Below are 21,167 nucleotides of genomic sequence, written 5' to 3'. Positions count from 1 at the left end.
AAGCGATACGCCTTTAATATGCCTTTTTATTTCTATTTTTAATACTTGTATATATAGTTTGGCACCAGAACACGAGCAGTCGAGGAATATAAGCAAACGTAGTCATAATTATTTCGTTTATAATAACGCTAGTTTTTACATTATTAAGTAATGTAATTACTAGATTTAATCGGTTTCATTTTGCAGTAATACATATCACATAGTACAAAAACATTCTATTCTAGTCTACATCTTTCTAACACGCCTAACAAACATGCAATATAGAAATCAAATTGGTTTTAAAAATATATATATTTTAAACTGAATCCTGATTTGAAGTTCACTTTGAAATTAGCGTGCTACTACATAGCAGGTGTCACCCATATTTTAACAGTAGCATTTCAATGAGAATAGTATCAATTCAGATAAGTTCATTGAAAATAAGCACTATGCTCTGTTATTTTTTTGTCGTCTTCATTGAAAAATAATAATTAATAAATGTTTTTCAAATATACAAAAAATAATTAAGTTTTTAGATTCTTTTTAACGTTTCGAATGGTAAAAAAATAATTAAAATATTTAATCGATATTCCGTAATAATCCTTGACCACAATAATAATATCGTAATGAGGTTTTGTATTAAAATAAATTGTGTTATTATGTAGGGTCATGGAATTAGAAATCGAATTAAATTTGATGCTGTCCTACTTTCTCATAAATAAACGACATCTGTCAGAAAAGGATAGATGATGAATGATGAGTTAAAGAAAGAGTGCGTCACGCATTCCAATTTAAAGTATCAATATTGACGTAACTTTTCTTAACAAATATATTATAACAAGAATTGCTTTCTTAAGAATGGCCTTAATTAGATTTTACAATTGTAGATAATTTACATTTGTAAAGTTTTTATCGTGTTGTTGATATCGATTTGTTTATTTCAGAGTTAAACTTTCGCAATAGGCTTAGACAATAAAAAAAAATAGCATTTGATAGAAATTATTTTTGTATTATGTTATTTATGGAATCATTAAATAAATATTTATATAACATATAAAAATATGCGTCAGTTTAAAGGACTATTAAAAATATATGTTAAAAGCAATATAAAATAAAGCAAATATATAATATGAAACAAACTGTATAATAATGTAAAATAATTTATTAAATTTTATAATGTAAGAAGTAACAATAAAAATTTAATAATAAATACATTCACTCATACCACTTCCAGCTTACTTGTACATTGTACTTAATCCGTATATTCACGATAAAACCAGTCTATCGACAATAATGCAAGGTTTTCACAGATACCCTCTTCGTAAGTATATTTTTCTTTATTTTTTACTAATATGCTGTATAAATGTTACTTTGTAACGCCGCTAGGCAATAATTGTAATTATCTTATGCTCTCATGTAAGTGAATATTATTTTTAATGAGAAATAAAGTTTCTTTAACCCGAAATATTTATTATATATTTCTCAACTTGACTCAAACCGCTTCTTAATTTTCAAATTAATTTTTCTTAAAACTTTTAAACAGTGAGACTATTTTCCGTCTATGGTAAAGAAAACTTATTTATAATATGTAACTTAATTATTGATACGTATGCATGTAACGGTAAAAAAATTAAAAATAATGTTTAAAAAGAAAATCTTACAAATTTTCTTTAATGAGATAAAATAATTAAAGATCAGTATCTAGTGTTGCAAACGTCCATGAGCCGTCGTAGTGACTGTCAACCGGGGGAGACTCAACCCCCTCTTACATAAAAAAAACTATAATCCCGAGCTTGGAGCAGTCGATGAGATAGCCTGCAACGCTTTTATAAAATATAAATATGAATATTTACATAAGAAAATTATATATATAGTAATAAAATAGCATGAAATAATCTTACATACTAATTAAGACATTTACCAAATTAAAAACGAATTAGAAAGTTCCTTCAAACTGTTATATTAGCTCCGGGTTCTGTCATAATCAGATCTATGAGCAACTTTCGATCACATTTTTTCTTTTTATCTTACCGCAAAGAGAATTATTAATTAAGTGCGGTTAGGCATTTCGAAAACTTGTTAACGCTTTTCGAGTTGAAACTAATTAATTTACACAAGATGGGTGAGACAATACAAACGACCTTCAAGGTTTACTAAATAACAGGTAAGAAGTCTCATTGGGCGAGTGTATCTAGAACATTTGGACAGCTAGTAAATAATTTTCAGTAGTAGCGTGAAATAGAAACTTAGCAGTGTTATCCTCACTTACTGCTTGGGTGAAACCGTCAGTGCTGCCCCTAATTACTGTTCGCCGTGTCGCAGCGATACGGATTATGAGCATGCTCCTAGGTGTTCCTAACAGTGCTACTGGTCAACTGGCTAGTTGTTGAGGTTGGCTGGTAATACTGAAAATTTTGTCAGGATTATTCCTTCCTTTGATAGGGCCGGTTGGCGTGGTTGGTGGAAACATGCTTTTCACGCCGAAGGTTGTGGGTTCGATTCCCACCCAGGACAGACATTTGTGTGCATGAACATGTCTTTTTGTCCTGAGTCTGGGTGCAATTATCTATATAAGTATGTATTTACAAAATTAAAAGTAGTATATGTAGTATATCAGTTGTTTGGTTTCCATAGTACAAGCTCTGCTTAATTTAGGATCAGTTGGCCGTGTGTGAGTAATGTCAGAGGATATTATTATTTCATATCAGGGCCGGTTGCTAATAAAAACAAAACATTCTCAAACACCTGTTTATTTCAAATAAGTAAACAATTCTTTACATTGACAGCAATAAATGCTTATCCGTCAATTAATATTTAAGTCTCTAACCCACAGCAACGCACGGGCACTCTGCACATATTATGAGTATTTTTGTATAAATTATTATTACCTTGAAATAAGGCTCATAAACTATAAGTTTGTTGCTTTTTCTTTTATTTATTTGTTGGCCAGAAGATGTCTAAAGAATCTTAGAACGAAAGTGCACAGCTTATCGTGCACAGGTGGTCATTATGGTCAAATGAAACTAGTCTAGTCAGGACCCGTAGCGCATATATTATACGGCAAGACGGTGCGGTGCACCAAAACTCCCTAAGCTGATTGGGCCCTGAGCCTCTGATGAAACTTATTTATTAAAGTATATTACGTTGATATACCAGCAATACCATGTACTAACTAAAAAATTGTATTAATATTTCACGCTCTTAGATACAAGCAGAAAAAAAAACATAATATATCTATAATGTCGAATGAGTACCAATTTTTATGCAATCAAAAGGTTATTAATACAAGGCGACGAAATGTCCGACTCACACACACTCTAAAAATCACTAATTACTAACAGCAACACATTAATTTTATTATGGGCCTCAATCAGCATGTCCTCGTGCGCAACTATGGGTTAGTGAGTTGAGCATTGGAGCTGGAGGAGAAATATCAACTTTACAGCTTCCTTAGAACAAGAGACATAGTTGTTGAGATGTATTCTTATGTGCCTGAATTTATTTTATAATCGTGTTAATGTTTTTCACAAGCTTTTATTTAACTTCACATGTTGGTTTATGCAAATTAAATCCATAATGTGTGCAACTAAATAATAAAATAATCCAAACGATTGATTTCAATATGACGTGACATTTGGTGATCACGATATAATCTAGTATACGAAATGTTGTTCGTTTTAGTGCATAATTAAATAAAAGCTTGTGTATAAAACGTTTTCTTTAACTTGATAACTTATTTTATTGTATACAATATTGTTTGATCAGTAAAAAGTAAGGTATGAAATAACACGTGCCAATACGTCGTTTGATAAATCTTATTATTACAATGACAGGCTTCGCATATCAATAGTTTTATCAATTACATTGTAACCCTTACACTTATTTTTCTACAATATTTACAATAGCTATAGTTATAATGCGTTATGATACTTTGAACTGAACAATAATTTGGCTAAAGTCCAAGTATCAACAAAAGTATCTTCTATGTGGCTTAAGTAGTTATTTTTTACTTTCGTTGCATAAAGATATAATTAATTGTTAATTGAATATACGCCGTGATATTACAGTTAATGAAAAAGTTCACCTGCTTTATTTAATAAGCAATAACATTCGAGTAGAGTGAGTTCGCAATTTTTTGCTTTTTATTTCAAAACGGCTTACGAAATATATTTTTCAACATTAATATATCATATTATATTAAGTTTTTCTTACAAATTTGTTAACATGGCTTAAACAGTAATATACTTTAAATGTCCCATAGCTGAGCGAAAATTTCCTTCTAAGAAAAAGGATGAATTCCAAATTAATATTCCAGTGCATGTTAATGGCATAAATTCCACAGAAACAGGCAGGTTTTCTCGCGATGTTTTCCTTTGCCACTAACAATATATTATACACTTATTAAGCACCATGTAAAGTAAGAGGCTTGCTAAAATTTATATTGGTGTACTTAAGTACTGTGCGAAAATTTCGATGTGTAAACCTATTTGAGTTTAAATAAAACGGAATTTCTAAACAGTTTATAATTTATGAACCGTTTAATTTTTATTAATAAAAGCGGTGAACTTATCACTAACCGATTACCAGTAAAATATATTTTTCTATAAATCGTTTGATCATATACTCAATAATTTAAAATAGGTGTATATACATAATAGTTACATACATAATAGTCATATACAATTCCTGAATGGCACGCAGTTGATATTTTTATTTACAAGATTATAAGTAAAAATTTTAATTACTAATATTGATGCGGAGGTAAAATATTTCGTTATTGATTGATTTATTTATATAGCTTTAAACAATACTTATGGCTAAGTTTCCATATTATATACACACAACTTATAAATAATTTAACACTTTTTTATTAGAATAAATATTGATTTTAGAAATCACCGAAGTCTTTCTAAGCCTAAACAATTTAAGAGTATAAAAAAGTAGGGCTTAAACTAAGAATGTATGCTCCAATGACTAGTAATTACTTTATTTTCTTTAAAGTTATATAAATAAAACTGAATAAGAACACGTGCACCTCTGGTTAAGCACAGCACGTCGCATTTTGTTAAAAAACATATGAAATAAATAAATAAACTGGTAGGTATTCAAGATAACCCAATGATATTCACGCGGCGACGCTCGTGAATGCTCTGCGCTGCGCTTTCCCAGATGAACTCCAAGATTGCTTGAAACGTTTGTTGCGTGATATAGATTATTACGTAAAACGCTTTGGAATGTAACTAAGGCAATTAATATATATATTTAATACTTATATGTACCATAGATCTTATATTAATAAGTCTTTATCAAATGATCGGACACATAGGGCAGAGAATCTGAATTATTGATTTCCTTCTTCTTATGCAAAGGGCAACTCTTCTGTTTGATGCCAGCCTCCGATTTATTATGAATAGGTTTATACTGAGCCGATATGGATACACTTTTCTTATTATACGCATTTTTTTGGCAACTTGCTCTTAATTTATTATCTAGGGTAGGAACAACTGTTCTGGAATGTTCGTTCAATATTGTATGTTTAGCTTCTGGCTCGTGGACTTCGAGTTGGCTGTGATGAAGGCAAGTCGATGTTACCTGAAATCATTAAATTTAATTTTATAGTAAATAAATAATATATGGGCGCAGTAATATGGACTATTTTGTCGACAATGTATACAGGTTCGTCAAACAACGTCAAAATAAAAATAAAAAGTTTTTGGATGTATGTCGTTTAAGTAAAAATATTATACTTACATTTTACTGTAAGCCCAAATTACCAATTAAAAAAGAGTGTAATCCAGCTGAGTTTGCTGCCGGCTTATCTCGGTATATTACATTGATTAAAAATTGTGAGCAGATATAAAATAAGTATAATATAATAAACGGAAACACACCAACGGCGCGCGTGCATATTTCGCAGCCCGTCCTTCCAGCTCGGTGCGCAGGCGCCACGCCGCGGCTGCCGCGCGCCGCCTCTCCGCCGCCGCCGCGCCCCCGCCCGCGCCTTGCCATCTAAGTCATCAATAGCAAATGTACAAAACTGCGTGACTTCATGAGAATGTAAATTCATTTATTGTCATTGAAGTTTGAAAAGAAATAATTAAAATATAAATAATCGCATCATTTTAAGCTAGCGTTTAACTGATTTCGAAATAAATTGTGTTTATACATATTTTTTTTTGGAGTAAATAAATAAAAAAAAAATATTGTAAGGAAATGTCGTTATAGCAATATAAGTGTAATCAATTAAGAGAGCTATTCGTTCAAGAAAGCATAATATATATTATATGTCATTCTGGGTCATGCAAAAAATACCTGGTAAGGAGTTGTAGCAGTCTAGCTCTCTGGCCTGCACTCCTCAGTATTAAGCACGCTGCGCGTAAAGAAGGCAACGCGCCACGTTCCCCGTCTCTGTCGAGGGATAGCCGTATACCTGATGTATAATAGGCGAGTGATAGTGGCCAGAGACCTGAAAATTTATATTACATCTATTTTAGAGCCTAATTAAATAATAATCAAAATATATTTTATTATATAATATATAGAAAAAGAAAATTAAATCACTAGTTTTTTGGATAATTAATTTAATCAAACTAATATGTCTATAATTTGAGCAAGTACATTTAGGTGGGTACCACCCAATCTTTTGTCAACATGCTGTCGCGATATAGCAATAGTTTTAATTTTTTTAATTCAATATGCACGGTCAGCCAGTGTTAATACAGTTACAAGAAACAGCATCTTCGATCCAGTCGTTGGAGGTACATGGTTAAATAATGGCTCATACTTCATATAGAGCTAGTGTATAAGTATTTTAAATTCTATAATGAGAAAAAAGACACATATACGCCATTTGTATATTACAAACTTTTTTTAAATATATTACCTCTTCCTTTTAACCAGTTTCCGTAAAGATGGTAATGTTCCCAATTTTTCGGTTCTAAATCCAATAATTTTTCCAAAGTCTTTCTCTTTTCACTTTCAGGAGTGATGTGCAACAACTCTAAATGTGCTTGTACGAAGCGAGGTTCTAGTGATATGCATCTTTCAAGCATTTTCAATGATTCCGCTATTCGATTCTTCTTTCTAAAAAAATAAGCAAAAGTATTAAGTTTAATATTATTTCGTTTAATTTTAGTTATAAGGATAAGGGTATGTAGTTTATGTAAATTAGAAACAGTGCGTATATAACTCGCGATGGTAATTGCTCTTACTTGGAGAAACCCGAGTTAGTACAGTGGATAGAATATGTGGAATTTAACTAAAAACCAAACGCTTAAGATTCTGATTTCTTTTCTCCTGGTAAATTTGTGTTTGTAAATAACCTCGTTGAAGATTTATAACGACCAACATTGCAGGAGCAAAAAAAGAGAGATGATTTGCCTCTAATTAAGTAAGAAATCATATTTCTTATTTAATTCAGTGTGTTCAGTAAATATATTTATTATTACTAGCAGACAATTTCACAGCCACAGATAATTTTCTCGAGAATTTAATTATACATTATATTTATAACAACGTAGCTGTTCTCTGAGAAGTCGTCCGCATGAATTATATTTTTCCGTATTAGTTCGAAAGACTCGTAATTTTTATAACTATATTACCTAGGCAAGGCCACGTCAAATTAAATACGATCACATGATGAAATACTCATGTGATCGTGTTTGTGTAGTAGTATTAATTTAATTTAACATAAATAATAACAAAAGCTCCTAGTTGTCTTCATCTTTGACATCTATAATGCATTATTATTCATATGTTTATAAATATATTATTCATATATATGTTATAGCTTTGTTTTTTTTGTTATACTTGTATGTAGGTATATTTTTAAGAATTAATTACCGCCTTTAAGTAAGCCTACCATTAAGTCTGCCTTTTGTCCTACTACACAATGTGGTGGACAAAAAAGTTTTTAAATAAATAAAAAAAAAAGATTATTTCTTGGTTTATCTAGTCAATCATCATATATTGAAGAAGGAGTAAGTATATAAGATTATACAAGTCAATCTAAGAAAACATCATTCCTTTATGCTTTATTTTTGAACCTTCGTCTTAATTTGCATATATTTTATTCATCCGACAATAATCAAGTATTTAACTTAGAACTATGATAACAGTCCTTCATAATGTTTTGATAACAAGGCAAATAAGCTCCCTTTATCAGTCAAATCCAGCAACTGTAGTGTAAATAATTTTAATGTTAATTCAATGACGTCAGTGCAGTGTACACAATAACAATGTGTTTTCTTTTGTTAAACGATAAAATCAAGTACTAATCAGTTGCATCGTGGGTTTAAAAGATAATTATTGTTATTTATAATAGTTTTTTGAATTGAGATATATTTAATTTTAAACGAAGATCGCGGTTGCCTGTCTTTGCTCGGTTCTGTGTTGTTGACGGAAATACTACCTTTGTGTATCAACTAAACTTTTTAGATTTATCACATTATCTAAGTCATCTAAGAAAAATATTTACCTGTAAAGCTTAGCCAAATTATAATGTGCATTGACGTGGTCTCGGTTATACTTTAACGCTTGCAGGAAATGGTGTTCAGCTCGCCCCGATGCTAGCACCAGCGTGCCGAGATTATTGTGAGCACTTGCATAGCTTGGCCATAATCTGCAATTCAATTAAAATATCAAAATTAATATCCTTAATCATTATAATATTGGTCTTATTTATTATTTTTGGTCGACGTTGTTTTTAGCAAAATATTCTGATGTGTAATTTATCATACTTTTAATAGTTTTCTCAATATATTTTCTAATATTTCGAAACAAATATGAGATAATGTGAGTTACTTTGTAGATAAATTAATTATCATTCTCTTAATACAATCCTAGTGGATGTATACATTTTTATGTTTATATTCAAATATAATATCGTTCTTACAGAATATTTGTAATCTCTACAGTTTTTTTTTTATTTATGTTAGGAATAGAGACGAGCAAACGGTCTACTAGTTACGGTCTAATAGCCATTATCGCCTTCACTTCCTACACTGTCAAGCGCCGCTAATCACGGGATCTAAAGTGTTACGTTCCTGTAATTGGTCTGTCTCTACGCAATGAAATAAAACTGCCATGATTTAAGTTATAAGTATAATGTAATTATTGTCTTACAGAAGCCATTGATTGAAAAGGTTATAAAGAATTTCCAGACTTGGAAGACCTGTATATGATGGAGATAGATAGAGATGGTTTTTTTAACGTACTTGAGCGCTTCCTTATAGTGATGGATGGCATTCTCTTGTTGCTCCACGTCTTTTAAGAAATTAGCGAAATTATAATGTAATTTCGCGTTATGTGGCAAGACCGCGAGATCAGCTCTGCAAGAAATATTTAATGTAATAATTTTTTTTTTTTTAAATATTTTTCCGAAGACATATTATTAAAGTATACTTTACGAATTAATATTATTAATAAATTAACTCACTTAAGTAAAGTTTCTCTAGTTTTCCAATCCCGGTTTCTCAGATGCGTCCTGGCAGCGCTGGCAGCAACAAGCACCACGACGCTTAGTACCAGCAGCCTGCGACCCCCCGCCCCACGCTTCCAGATCAGCTGAACTCCATAAACCGTGATCACAACTGAACCAAAACTGCAAATCAATATTAGAATGTTACTCATAATATAATGGGTTGTGTTCAAAATATATATTCAACTAAAATAATCTTTCATTATATTAATTTTCTTTGTTTACGTCAGTTTGTGAATATTTTTGAAGATAACGTTAGTTTTTTATGTTGAATTACCTTGGATATTCCAATTACCATAGCTAAAAATGTATTGAAATGAATTAAATCGAACGATTAGTAAGTTCGTTTGTCCAATAGTAATTTTAAAATATCTTATGGTGCCGTATATCTACATTAGTTGAGTGTAAAATATTCTACGAATAACATATATGTAGGAAGTACAATATTAATCAGCACCAAAGAAAGTTTATATTGATTTAAATGAAAATAATTTTGTATAATGTATAAAAAATAAAATTAATTAAATATTTATTAAATGAAGAATAAGCTGATGCTAGGAATAACATGTATTTTTACTGGAACTGACAGTTGTAGAGAAAATATTCGTACGAAGGATATTGAAATTTAATGAATTTAATAAATATGTGATCAATCCAATCTTGACCTAGGGCCCAGTTTCATTAAAAATAGTTCGTTTTATTTACGGATAGAAAAAAAAGTAAGGTTTTGCAATATTTGTTATTGAAACACCGAGTATCTCCATGACATTTGATTTGTAAGTAGGCCATTCTACTATCCGTAAAATAAACGAAACGTTTTCTATATTGCATAGTGACATAAACCACACTCCTATCAGTTATAATTATTTATAACGAATTAAATCCTTTGTATTCTAATAATATATATACATACATATATATATATATATATATATCATTAGATTTTGTTGCGCTTTACTTAAAGTTAGGGCAAAACAAATAGATATATATTTATACAATTATTACCTTGGTATATAGAGTACTCGTTCAGCTACTACGAAGCCGACGGTAACCAACATATTGGAAGCAGGAAGGTAAGGAATGATTAAGAGCATCAGACCAACCACCAGAGGCGTGTGACGTTGAAGCTAGAACGACACATCAAAATATAATTTAGTCGACAAATTAATTAGAATTCTCATTACGAATTTAAGAATAATAAGCCGTCTACCAAGACGAAGTTTTGGTGCTGAGTTTAATTTACTCCAAAATTAAAGACGAAAAGAGAATAATAATTGAGCTTGGGGTACCAAAAAAATATCGGTAAAGTTAATTAATTAGGACGTAAACTATATAGGAGCCAAGCTGACGATCTAGTGGTAAGAACACGTAAAGATTGAGGGTTCAAATTTGATTTGAGGGTTCGCACGATCGAATTTTATTTGATAAATTTGTATGTGTAATTTACACTGCGCTCAGAGTTCCCTGCTCTGATGAAAATCTGCTACGTGTATCCTCCAATCCTCATTTGAGCAGTGTGGTGAAATGGGCTCCTCAAAAAGGCGAGAAGGCCCAGAAGTGAGATATTTATCACTTTACTATGTACGTCCTAATTATTGATTTTATAGTCTCTATAATATTTGTCAATATTTTCATAATTTTATCAAACTACCTCTAAGTCCATCAAGCATCTATAGGACAGAGCAAGCAGTGCTATCAGTGCTGCGCATGTCACCAAATTCCTTGGATCCCACCCACTAGTAATCAATGGTATTGATCCCATTTGCCAATCATGGCTAAGAGTCCACGGACAAAGCAGCAACCACCAATTAAACGCTGCTAAATAGCAGAAGGTCAACAGTCTGAAATAGAATATTAGTAACTTTAATAATGCTACTAATTTTTAAAGGTACAAGAAGTTTAGTACTTCTTTATTTTTTGAATATCCTTACTATGATTATATTTGCTTAAAAAATAACTAAGATAGCTATAATTTTTAACTATTATATTTAAATGTTGAAATGGGAATATTCTTCAGACTTAAATCACCTGATCGTAAACGATGGGTGGAAAGCAGGAGGATTGTCTTGTGCGGAGAAAGCTGGTAACGATCCCTGTAGCAAAGCTAATCTGGCTACAGCCAAAAGTAGAAGAACCAATAAGCCTTTTCCCACTCTTCCCCAAACGTTGTCACTTTTCCAGCGACATTTCGCCGGTGACCTGAGAAATCGAAAGTATTTTTTTTATTGTAACATAATAACAATTAAATAAAAAAGCCATATATTTCAAAGAATTTTTTTGATTGTGAGTAAATTAATGATTAAAGACTTAGCAAGTTATGCCATAAGCTTAAAAAATATAGTATCATATTTTTAAATTATTATCTTAGCTTGTATGTAACTTAGTATATACGAATTAATGTTGTCAGAATACCTCGTTAATGAGCTCCAACTACGATATATATCGAAGGCTAAGTTGAACAGAAGTGCTGTTAGTCCTGTTTCTTTAGCCAGCATACTGAGAGCAGCCAGAACCACGCTTGACCACACTCTTCTCCTGCTTGATGACCTATAATCATTAAATTTTATATAATTTATGTTCTCAATGTATATATTTGATGTAAATAAGATTTCGTGACATAATATTTGAAATATTCCTAATAAAATTACTGGCAATTTGTAACCCTTGGGGAGGTTTAATATCATGTGTCAGCAAAGTTTCTGAACCTTCGCCACGCCTGACATTCTTTCATAGTTTCCAAAACAAGGGACAAAGTCGGTAACAATATTATGGAAGTAGTTGTAAGTGTGCAAACTATCTCTAACTGTCGCGGGACATTAAGTCTATTTGCATGGTTTCTTTAGATATGTCGAGGGAATTTTTAGAAAGGGAATCGTGGTTACATTCGTTGTATTAGTATAATAAAACAAATTAAAATATTTAATCGTTCGACTTATAATACATAAGATGAGGCAATATAAATATTTACCCATGATAAAGTAGAAGAGACAAGAGGAAGAATACGCAGGCCAAAACATCAGCACGACCGACCACACCGGCCACCTGATAGAGAAAAAGAATATAAAAAAATAATTGATAACCACATATATTATATTTTCAATGCAGAGAAATTTTAGTATATAGTACTATATATATAGTACTTTTAGTTACTCGTCATTTATGATAATTAAATCAAATTGTATTACATCAGACATTAAATAAGTAAAATAAATTGTTATTAATGAGACCATAATTTTTAAAACCAATTCCAAAATTTGCACTTAAGGCAACATATCCGCCGACACGCTAACGTAAACGCCTCTAAACATTTAATTTAAGCCCGTAGCGCCTACTGCGCAATTAAGGAGGCCCTAACTGCATTAGGATTTCGTTTATCCGTTCCAAACGGGACAGTTTATCTGTAAAAGGCCATTAGGAATATAACTAGATGCCTTTAAATATCGCACAAAATACGGCCAACGAGATACAATAAAAGTTTATTTACTTTATTGTCAAGAATTACCTTTCTCTACGTCCAAGTCATTTCGTTTTATATTATTGAATTCTATATTAATAAAATTCATATAATGGATACTTCAGATAGCCTATATATATTGCCAATGTTCCACTCGTAACTGAGCCATTTCCAAATAAAATGAAATGGCATACATTTCATTTTATTTGGAAAACATAAATATTTCAAATATGTTAAAGAAAAAAATAACGATAATTTTTGTATACCCATTAATCCGATCCCTTTAATTACGCACAGGCTGACAGACTATAGGCGTGAGAATAATTTCAGCGAACGATAATGTACAGTCGGCGACGTCAATTAGTACAATCAGGCGAATTAATTGCGAGCCGGAACCGCTCGTTACCCGGCCCTTTGTTGCTGATCAATTATTTTGTTTTAACCGTAGTTTGTCGTTCTGTCGATAGAAATAATTTTAAATTACGAGTTTTTTATAAATTTCTTTATTTCCTTTTTTGTACTGTATAATAAAAGCTCATGGAGACACTCATCCAATAGTATTTGATAACAGATGTGGCGTAGGAAAATATTTTATTACTAGCAATGTAATATTGCAGTATATAAATCAGACATAGCGACCTCAGTGCCAAATAATTTTCTAACTAACGAGCCATAATATACCTTTTATTGTTAGACTATACTATACATTAATTCAAGGCTACCCTTCCAATTAAGCGAACAGCTTGTGGGGACAATAGCCCGACCAGTCTGGATTGAACCTTAATGACCTTGAGATGGATTATAAACACAAATTAAGCGCATGAAAATTCAGTGGTGCTTGCCCGGATTTCACGAACGACGACGAACGACGACGACGACGATCTAATAACTTAAACTTTGCTCAAAAACTTGTTAAAATTCTACGTGAAATTTTTTAACTTATTAAAATCTAGTGTATTGTCAATTATTCTATGAAACTATTTCATTTCATACTGAGGCAAGTAACTTGGGTTCACCTATCACATATAGATCATAGGACTAATCGGTTTAGCAATCTAAATAAAAATGCGCGTGGCATGTTTCAGTCAAATCATTTCTTAACAATTAATTACGCACATAATGTATCATTTCATAAGCTATTACATCTGTAACAACGGCAAGCAATCAAGTGAAAAATGAAGGCTACTTCGAGTTCCGATATAAATTGCATGGCGGTGGCAACTTTTCAAATTAAGCCCAGCTAGAGACAAGTCCTGCAATCAGCCGACTAATAGGAAAACTTTAAGAATATTGCCTTCCAATAGTTCACATTAAGATTGTTTGTTCGCTTCGTCTATTTGTCTTTGTCTCGCTCTAGAAAAGTCACTTCAAAATTTAAAAGTAAAAGGGATAGCAGCTTTTTTAATTACTTTGCTTAATATATTGTTTCTACATTGATATTACAAAAATTGATACTAACTAACTGATAGGTAATATCAGCGTATTAAATGTATTTTTTGTTCGTTTTCATTTATTATTATAAAAAAAAAATAAGTATATTCATTTTTTTTTTTTTTATAGAATAGGAAGGTGGACGAGCATATGGGCCACCTGATGGTAAGTGGTCACCAAACGCCCTTAGACATTAGCATTCTAAGAAATGTCAACCATCGCTTATAGCCAATGCGCCACCAACCTTGGGAACTAAGATTTTATGTCCCTTGTGCCTGTAATTACACTGGCTCACTAACCCTTCAAACCGGAACACAACAATATCAAGTATTGCTGTTTTGCGTTTTTTTTATTTTTGTTTTTTTTTTTATTCATAAATGTCCCAGTGGTAAGAACGCGTGAATCTTAACCGATGAACGTGGGTTCAAATCCGGGCAAGCACCTCTGAATTTTCATGTGCTTAATTTCTGTTTATAATTCATCTCGTGCTTTTCGGTGAAGGAAAACATCGTGAGGAAACCTGCATGTGTCTAATTTCATCGAAATTCTGCCACATGTGTATTCCACCAACCCGCATTGGAGCAGCGTGGTGGAATAAGCTCCAAACCTTCTCCTCAAATAGGGAGAGGAGGCCTTAGCCCAGCAGTGGGACATTTACAGGCTGTTACTTACTTACTTAAAATAAACACAATACTACAATTAAATATAGGCAGTGGTTACAACACGTGAATCTTAAGCGAAGATTACGGGTTCATACCCTTGATTTTTCATTGATTTTTCATGTGCTTAATTTGTGCTTATAATATTCATCTCGTGCTCAGCGATAGAGAAAAAATACTGAGGAAACCTAAATTTGCACTAAAATTCTGCCACATGAGTAACGACCACCAAGTCATATTGGAGTAACGCGATGGAAGCTCGAAACCATCGACATATACCTGGTATATTTCTTACTTTTTATCAAGCCGCTAGACCAACTGCCTCGTTGGTTTAGCGGCTTGATGTATAGCCGCAGACCCGGAGGTCCTGGGTTCAATTCCCAGGTCGGGCCAATAAAAAGTTGTTGGGTTTTTCTGTCAGAAAATTCTCAGTAGCAGTCCGGAGTCTGGAAGTTGGAAGTGTGTACACTCCTGTGTGTGTGAACTCTTTCCGGTCGTGTCGGATTGCCGTCCCATCGGATTATGAGAAATAGGGAATAGAGAGTGCACCTGTTTTTGCGCACACACTTTTGCACTATAATATCTCCTGCGTAGTTGGCTAATCTCCCTTGAGATTGGCCGCCGTGGCCGAAATCGGTCTGGAGGACATTATTATTATTATTATATTTCTAACTTTTTACATAGTGATAAAATAAACAAAGTATAACTGAATTGATGATTGTTTCAGTTTGTCCACTATTACCTGTGCATGGCTTTGTTATAATGTCTCCACTCACATGACACGTTTTTCTAAACATCTAAGTGTAACAAAAATTTCTCTCTAAATAAGCGTATATTGTTATTAAATAAACAACCAATCATGACTATTTAACACATTCGATTAAAGTTGCCTAACTTTATTTGACAAAATGAAATTGCTTCAAATCAAAAATCATGGTAAATTACATTACAAATGCAATGTAATATATATTTTTTCTATTAAATTAAATAATAATAATAATAATTTAAAATTGTACATAAGCATTCAAACATAATGAAATTAAAATACAAAAAAGCTATAAATACACCGTAAAACAAACTTTTAAATAAAAAATAATTAACAAAGGAAACAGTAGAACATCTAACACAAATAGAAATTTGAACCGCATATTTGATTTTAACCTTCAGAAACCCTTAAATGCTGCTTTCATCCTTTCACAAACCTTAACGCTAAAAACAATAAACGCTCAGACACTGTTAATTAACTTAGTTTTGAAGCTGCGATGGAGTCGCTAATCTTGTTTACTAGAATTTCACACCGGTAAAACTTTGCTAAATAATATTACGAATTAAATATATTGTGATTATTAAATCACAACATTATTAAATCACAATTACAATATTCGTGTTGTTATTAAACAACACGAATAAAATATAATACATATTGTACTAGTGTAGACTTTATCTCTATTCTAGTCTAGGTAGCGTTGAGACCTCGAGGATCTGAGTTCAAACCCTACCTCGGGATGGTGGTCATTGAGTGTTTCTATTGAATTCCCAGTAGCAGCCTGGAATTGTTCTCATATCCGTTGATCTATCTCCCATCGTGTGGGATTGCTGTTTCATTGGACTATGAAAGTGTGGGGATAGGTAGTTGAGTAGTTCTTGAGATTGGCCGTAACTGAAATTCAACTGGGACAAGTAAAGTAAACTTGTTGCAGAATATACAGTAATAGTTTTAAAGTGACACGCTTCAATATTTTATAGAAACTGTATATTTTAGCCGGTGTAAAAAGCACACATATACAAGTAATTAAATACATAGATGAACATTACATTTCGTACTAATATTTTTTTTTTCATATACTTGTTAGTACTATTCAATAACTACTATATAATAACACTGGTGGTAAGGCTTTTTGAAAGCTGGGTAGGTACCACCCACAAATCAGATATCTTACCGCAAAACAGCAGTACTTGATATTGTTGTATTCCGGTTTGAAGGGTGAGTGAGCCAGTGTAATTACAGGCACAAGGGACATAAAATCTTAGTTCCCAAGGTTGGTGGTGCATTGGCTATGTAAGCGATGGTTGAAATTTTTTACAATGCCAATGTCTAAGGGCGTTGGTGACCACTTACCATCAGGTAGCCCATATGCTCGTCCGCCTTCCTATTCTATATAAAAAAAATAAATGTAGTAAATTGTAAAGTATGTCATACTTTGTACGTTAATAACGTTTTACATAGCATTATATTTTCTTTTACGACCTTCTTATAATTATATATATGGTAGTTCGAAATGAGAATCAATTATATAATTGTTTAAAAAAGAAAGATGAAAAATCAAATTAAGCAGTCCAAAATAAAATGAAGAAACATGTTTACGTGGACTCGGCTATTAATTGAATAAATATACCGCAATAAAGCTAGAAGGCATCGTTTAAATTCGTCGAAGGAATATCCACACAAAGAAATGTGAAATATTGCAGAGTTAATCTGTAGCCGACATTTATTAAGCTTGGCATTGTTTGCTCGGATATTTCTTTTTTAACATACCTTTTTGCTTTTTTTCGGATTCTGATACTTGTTTGTTATAATACCTGCTACAGTAAATAAAGGAAATATCTTTAATAACAGTTTTTTGTGACGAATATTTTTAAATTTGTAAGTTATTCAGATTTAAGTTGAAATAATTTGATGCCACCTAGTTTTTTTTTTTTATTGAGAAATAAACCTCTCGTCTCGTGGTCATCAGCAAACTTGGAATTCTTTGCACCGTAAACCCGGGGGGGGGATGTTATTTACGGTGCAAAGAACCATACTGCATACGTGAAACACTAAACTAAAGACTGTGTTTAAAGTGTAAAGATTTTATTATATAATCGAATCTAGCAATGTCGGATATTTAATGTCTTTCGTATAACTTTACTAATATACTATTCGAGTAATGATAAAATTACTTATTTTTACATATATACAAGTTTGTTAGAATTCCTTTTAATATTATTAATGTTATTATTCCGTATTGAAAAAAAAGTTTCAATTTTTTAAAACCAAAATGTGCTAAAGCAACATTCTATCAGTAGACAGATTTATTTATTCTTATTTTATTTAACCTGTGCATTATGAAAAAAAATGCAGTATTAGGAAAAAAAAATCTTATTTCAAATACTCTTTGGGACAATCTTTCTCGCCAATAATGTTTTAATGCATTTTTCATTACAAGAGCGTTTTTGTAACTGCACATCGCAGCTGCTGTTTAGCTCGCCTCTAAGAATAGTTGACCAACAATGTAATTTGTAAACAAGATGACTCCTAGCATAATAAATAGTGTAGTTGAATGTCATTTTGGTACGACAGGTGATAATGATGCAATAATTCTTTAATAATAAATTCCACCCACTGAAACTTTTATATTCTCCATTAGGACAATCGAGCCGAGATGGCCCAGTGGTTAGTACGTGTGATCTTATCCGATGATCGAGGGTTCAAATCCGGGCAAGTACCAATGAATTTGTATGTGCTTAATTTGTGTTTATAATTCATCTCTTAATGACGGTGACGGAACATTGCGAGGAAACCTGCATTTGTCTAATTTCACTGAAATTCTGCCAAATGTGTATTCCACCAACCCGCATTGGAGCAGTGTGGTGGAATAAGTTCCAAACCTTCTCCTCAAAAAGGGAGAGGAGGCCTTAGCCCAGCAGTTGGATATTAACAGGCTGTTACATTCATTCATTCATTAGGACAAGATGGTTAATACTAAATTACTGGTGGTAGGGCTTTGTGCAAGCTCGTCTGGGTAGGTACCACCCACTCATCAGATATTCTACCGCAAAACAGCAATACTTGATATTGTTGTGTTCCGGTTTGAAGGGTGAGTGAGCCAGTGTAATTACAGGCACAAGGGACATAAAATCTTAGTTCCCAAGGTTGGTGGCGCATTGGATATGTAAGCGATGGTTGACATTTCTTACAATGCCAATGTCTAAGAGCGTTGGTGACCACTTACCATCAGGTGGCCCATATGCTCGTCCGCCTTCCTATTCTATAAAAAAAAAAAAAATATTTACATAAGTTGAAATCAACAAAATAAAAAGGACAAAAGTCAGCCGAATTTAACTGCAAAGTGTAAAATAAAATCTAAAAGAATTGGTCTCATACAATGATAAAATACATAAAGACATTTTATGAAATCTCGAAGCCGAATCGTCCCCGAGCCAGCTAATCCCGCCCTAACAATATATAAAGGGAGGCTGTAAAATAGTTTACGATTTGTATCGGAGCTTTATTTCAAGAGGACGGAGACATAAAATTTTGATGGTGGACATTATGAAATATCACCAATGACCTAGAAGCAATCGAGATAATGCGTCTAGGGCTATATTATGTGATGTAAAATAATGTCCTATAACACTTATGTAATATTGGGATGTAGAAAACAGTAGTCGTTAGTTTATTTATGATTATGAATCATTTATACTTTGTCACAATCAATCCGAAATTATATTTATTATCAAATAGCAAACCAACGTTATGTATTAAGACAAACATTGTCTTATTGCATGTATAAAAACATTGTAACAAAATATACATCAATTATAGGCTAACTTAACATTAAAAAAAATGCCTAATTGACGAAAAACAACAAAAAACCAACTTTAACTTAAATAACAAAATAAATAATAATAAATTTTGATACCGATATAAACTTGTGAATAGTATTGTAATGTTAATTTGAAACTAATATTATTATAATTTTTAATGTTATCATTTTCTTTGCAATCCAGTAGCAACATAACATCCCGTAAATGTTTCACTATTGAGCAAATCTTTCCGACATCTAAAGAGGAGTGCAGCTAGGAGTTTTTGCACCATGCTGCTTCAATGCGTAGTCCGTATTTAACCGTTAATAACAAAAGAAATGTAAAAGTGATTTTTTAAATCGGATCAGTTTCCCATACAAATTGATAGTATTAACGATATTTCTATGTTTCGTCGGTAACTTAAAAATAAGTTGTGATGATTGTAGCATGTGTGTAAATAATTATTTTGGCTTTATATATATATATATATATTGGTCCACAAAAATATAAATTATAGTCAAACAAAAAATGCACTGTTACAATTGATTTTGGGAAACATACTAAACGCTTATTTATAATTAACAAACTATAAATAAGCGTCTAGCCTACGATAACAACGAAGACCTAAGCTTACAAATATTTATATATAATATGTGTAATCCCTTCCCGTTTTTATTTTATTTATAACGGTGAAAATGTAATGGATACGGTTTAGTGTCCAGCCGCACGAGGGGTTGGGGTTAACGGGAGGGGATGGGGAAGGGGTCTTTCTTCTATCCACCGGCACCATTCTCATCATAAAGAAATGCTCTGTTCCTGAGATTTTGGCAGAAGCACAAATCTTATAATTCTATCCTCATAATTAGGTTGTTCATCAACAATTTCGAAACTCATGTGCTTTGTTATAGCAGGCGGATGATGCACCCCCTTCGCGCCTTCGGTTTCTTAAAAAACACTCTAGGGGTAAGATCGACAAGACCACATAGAGTCGGAATGAAAACAGTCAGTTTTGTCAATTTTCATAATAAAAAAAATATATATAAATCTGAACTTTCTCATTCTATTCAAGTTCAATTATTCAAAGTACAAATAAAACAATTATATCAGTTTTACATTTAGAGGAACAACGAAATGAAATATGAATAATGACAACGAGTTTATGACATTTGACACATTCATTGATCGTTTTGACATATGATAATCAATAATGTATGTTGCATCCTTGTCGAACTTAAACAAACTATATTACTTAGCCTGCTCTTACATTGATATTACGGTCTATTTGACATATTTTCGCATTTAAAGATTATGATAGTTTTTATTAAATTTCTCAAAAACGGTGCATTTTCGCGCGACGCGAGTGTTGTTGTAATCAGGGACCAGACCTCTACCATATAAGATACTTTTTTTACCCAAAATCGTGAGCAGTTATGGTTTTCATTAATTAGTCGTTGATTTATTGTAAAGTTCATTACAGATTCAGTAAAGTACTTAATGTTTGCGCTTAGTAGGTTATAAACTTGCTAATCGAGGTCCGTTTCTTGAGACAAGCATATTCCTAAGCAAATAAGTACGCATACAATAGTTCCATCTGTTCCAA

At 32.1% G+C, this 21,167-nt stretch overlaps 1 protein-coding gene and 1 long non-coding RNA gene across 2 annotated transcripts in view; one reads left to right on the top strand and one right to left on the bottom strand.

Moving 5' to 3' along the window:
- Positions 1-4,878: 4,878 nt before the first annotated feature.
- Positions 4,879-21,167, bottom strand: part of LOC126781621 (protein O-mannosyl-transferase TMTC1-like) — a 113,655-nt gene continuing 97,366 nt past the window's right edge. The window contains exons 3-14 of the mRNA XM_050506551.1: positions 12,426-12,499; positions 11,870-12,004; positions 11,486-11,656; positions 11,109-11,298; positions 10,463-10,584; positions 9,416-9,580; positions 9,195-9,308; positions 8,456-8,599; positions 6,863-7,062; positions 6,292-6,445; positions 5,871-5,988; positions 4,879-5,571 (exon numbers count right to left, since the gene is read on the bottom strand). Coding sequence (XP_050362508.1) covers positions 5,272-5,571; positions 5,871-5,988; positions 6,292-6,445; positions 6,863-7,062; positions 8,456-8,599; positions 9,195-9,308; positions 9,416-9,580; positions 10,463-10,584; positions 11,109-11,298; positions 11,486-11,656; positions 11,870-12,004; positions 12,426-12,499 — 1,887 coding nt within the window. The 3' untranslated portion in view covers positions 4,879-5,271. The remainder of the gene's footprint in view (positions 5,572-5,870; positions 5,989-6,291; positions 6,446-6,862; positions 7,063-8,455; positions 8,600-9,194; positions 9,309-9,415; positions 9,581-10,462; positions 10,585-11,108; positions 11,299-11,485; positions 11,657-11,869; positions 12,005-12,425; positions 12,500-21,167) is intronic.
- LOC126781622 (uncharacterized) lies at positions 8,288-9,302 on the top strand. The gene is made up of 3 exons (XR_007670692.1): positions 8,288-8,571; positions 8,916-9,032; positions 9,105-9,302. It is a non-coding gene; the product is annotated as an uncharacterized LOC126781622 (long non-coding RNA).

The sequence above is a fragment of the Nymphalis io genome, chromosome 4 (assembly GCF_905147045.1).
Source record: "Nymphalis io chromosome 4, ilAglIoxx1.1, whole genome shotgun sequence".
NCBI lineage: Eukaryota > Metazoa > Arthropoda > Insecta > Lepidoptera > Nymphalidae > Nymphalis > Nymphalis io.
This window is presented reverse-complemented; position numbering and strand designations above follow the sequence as displayed.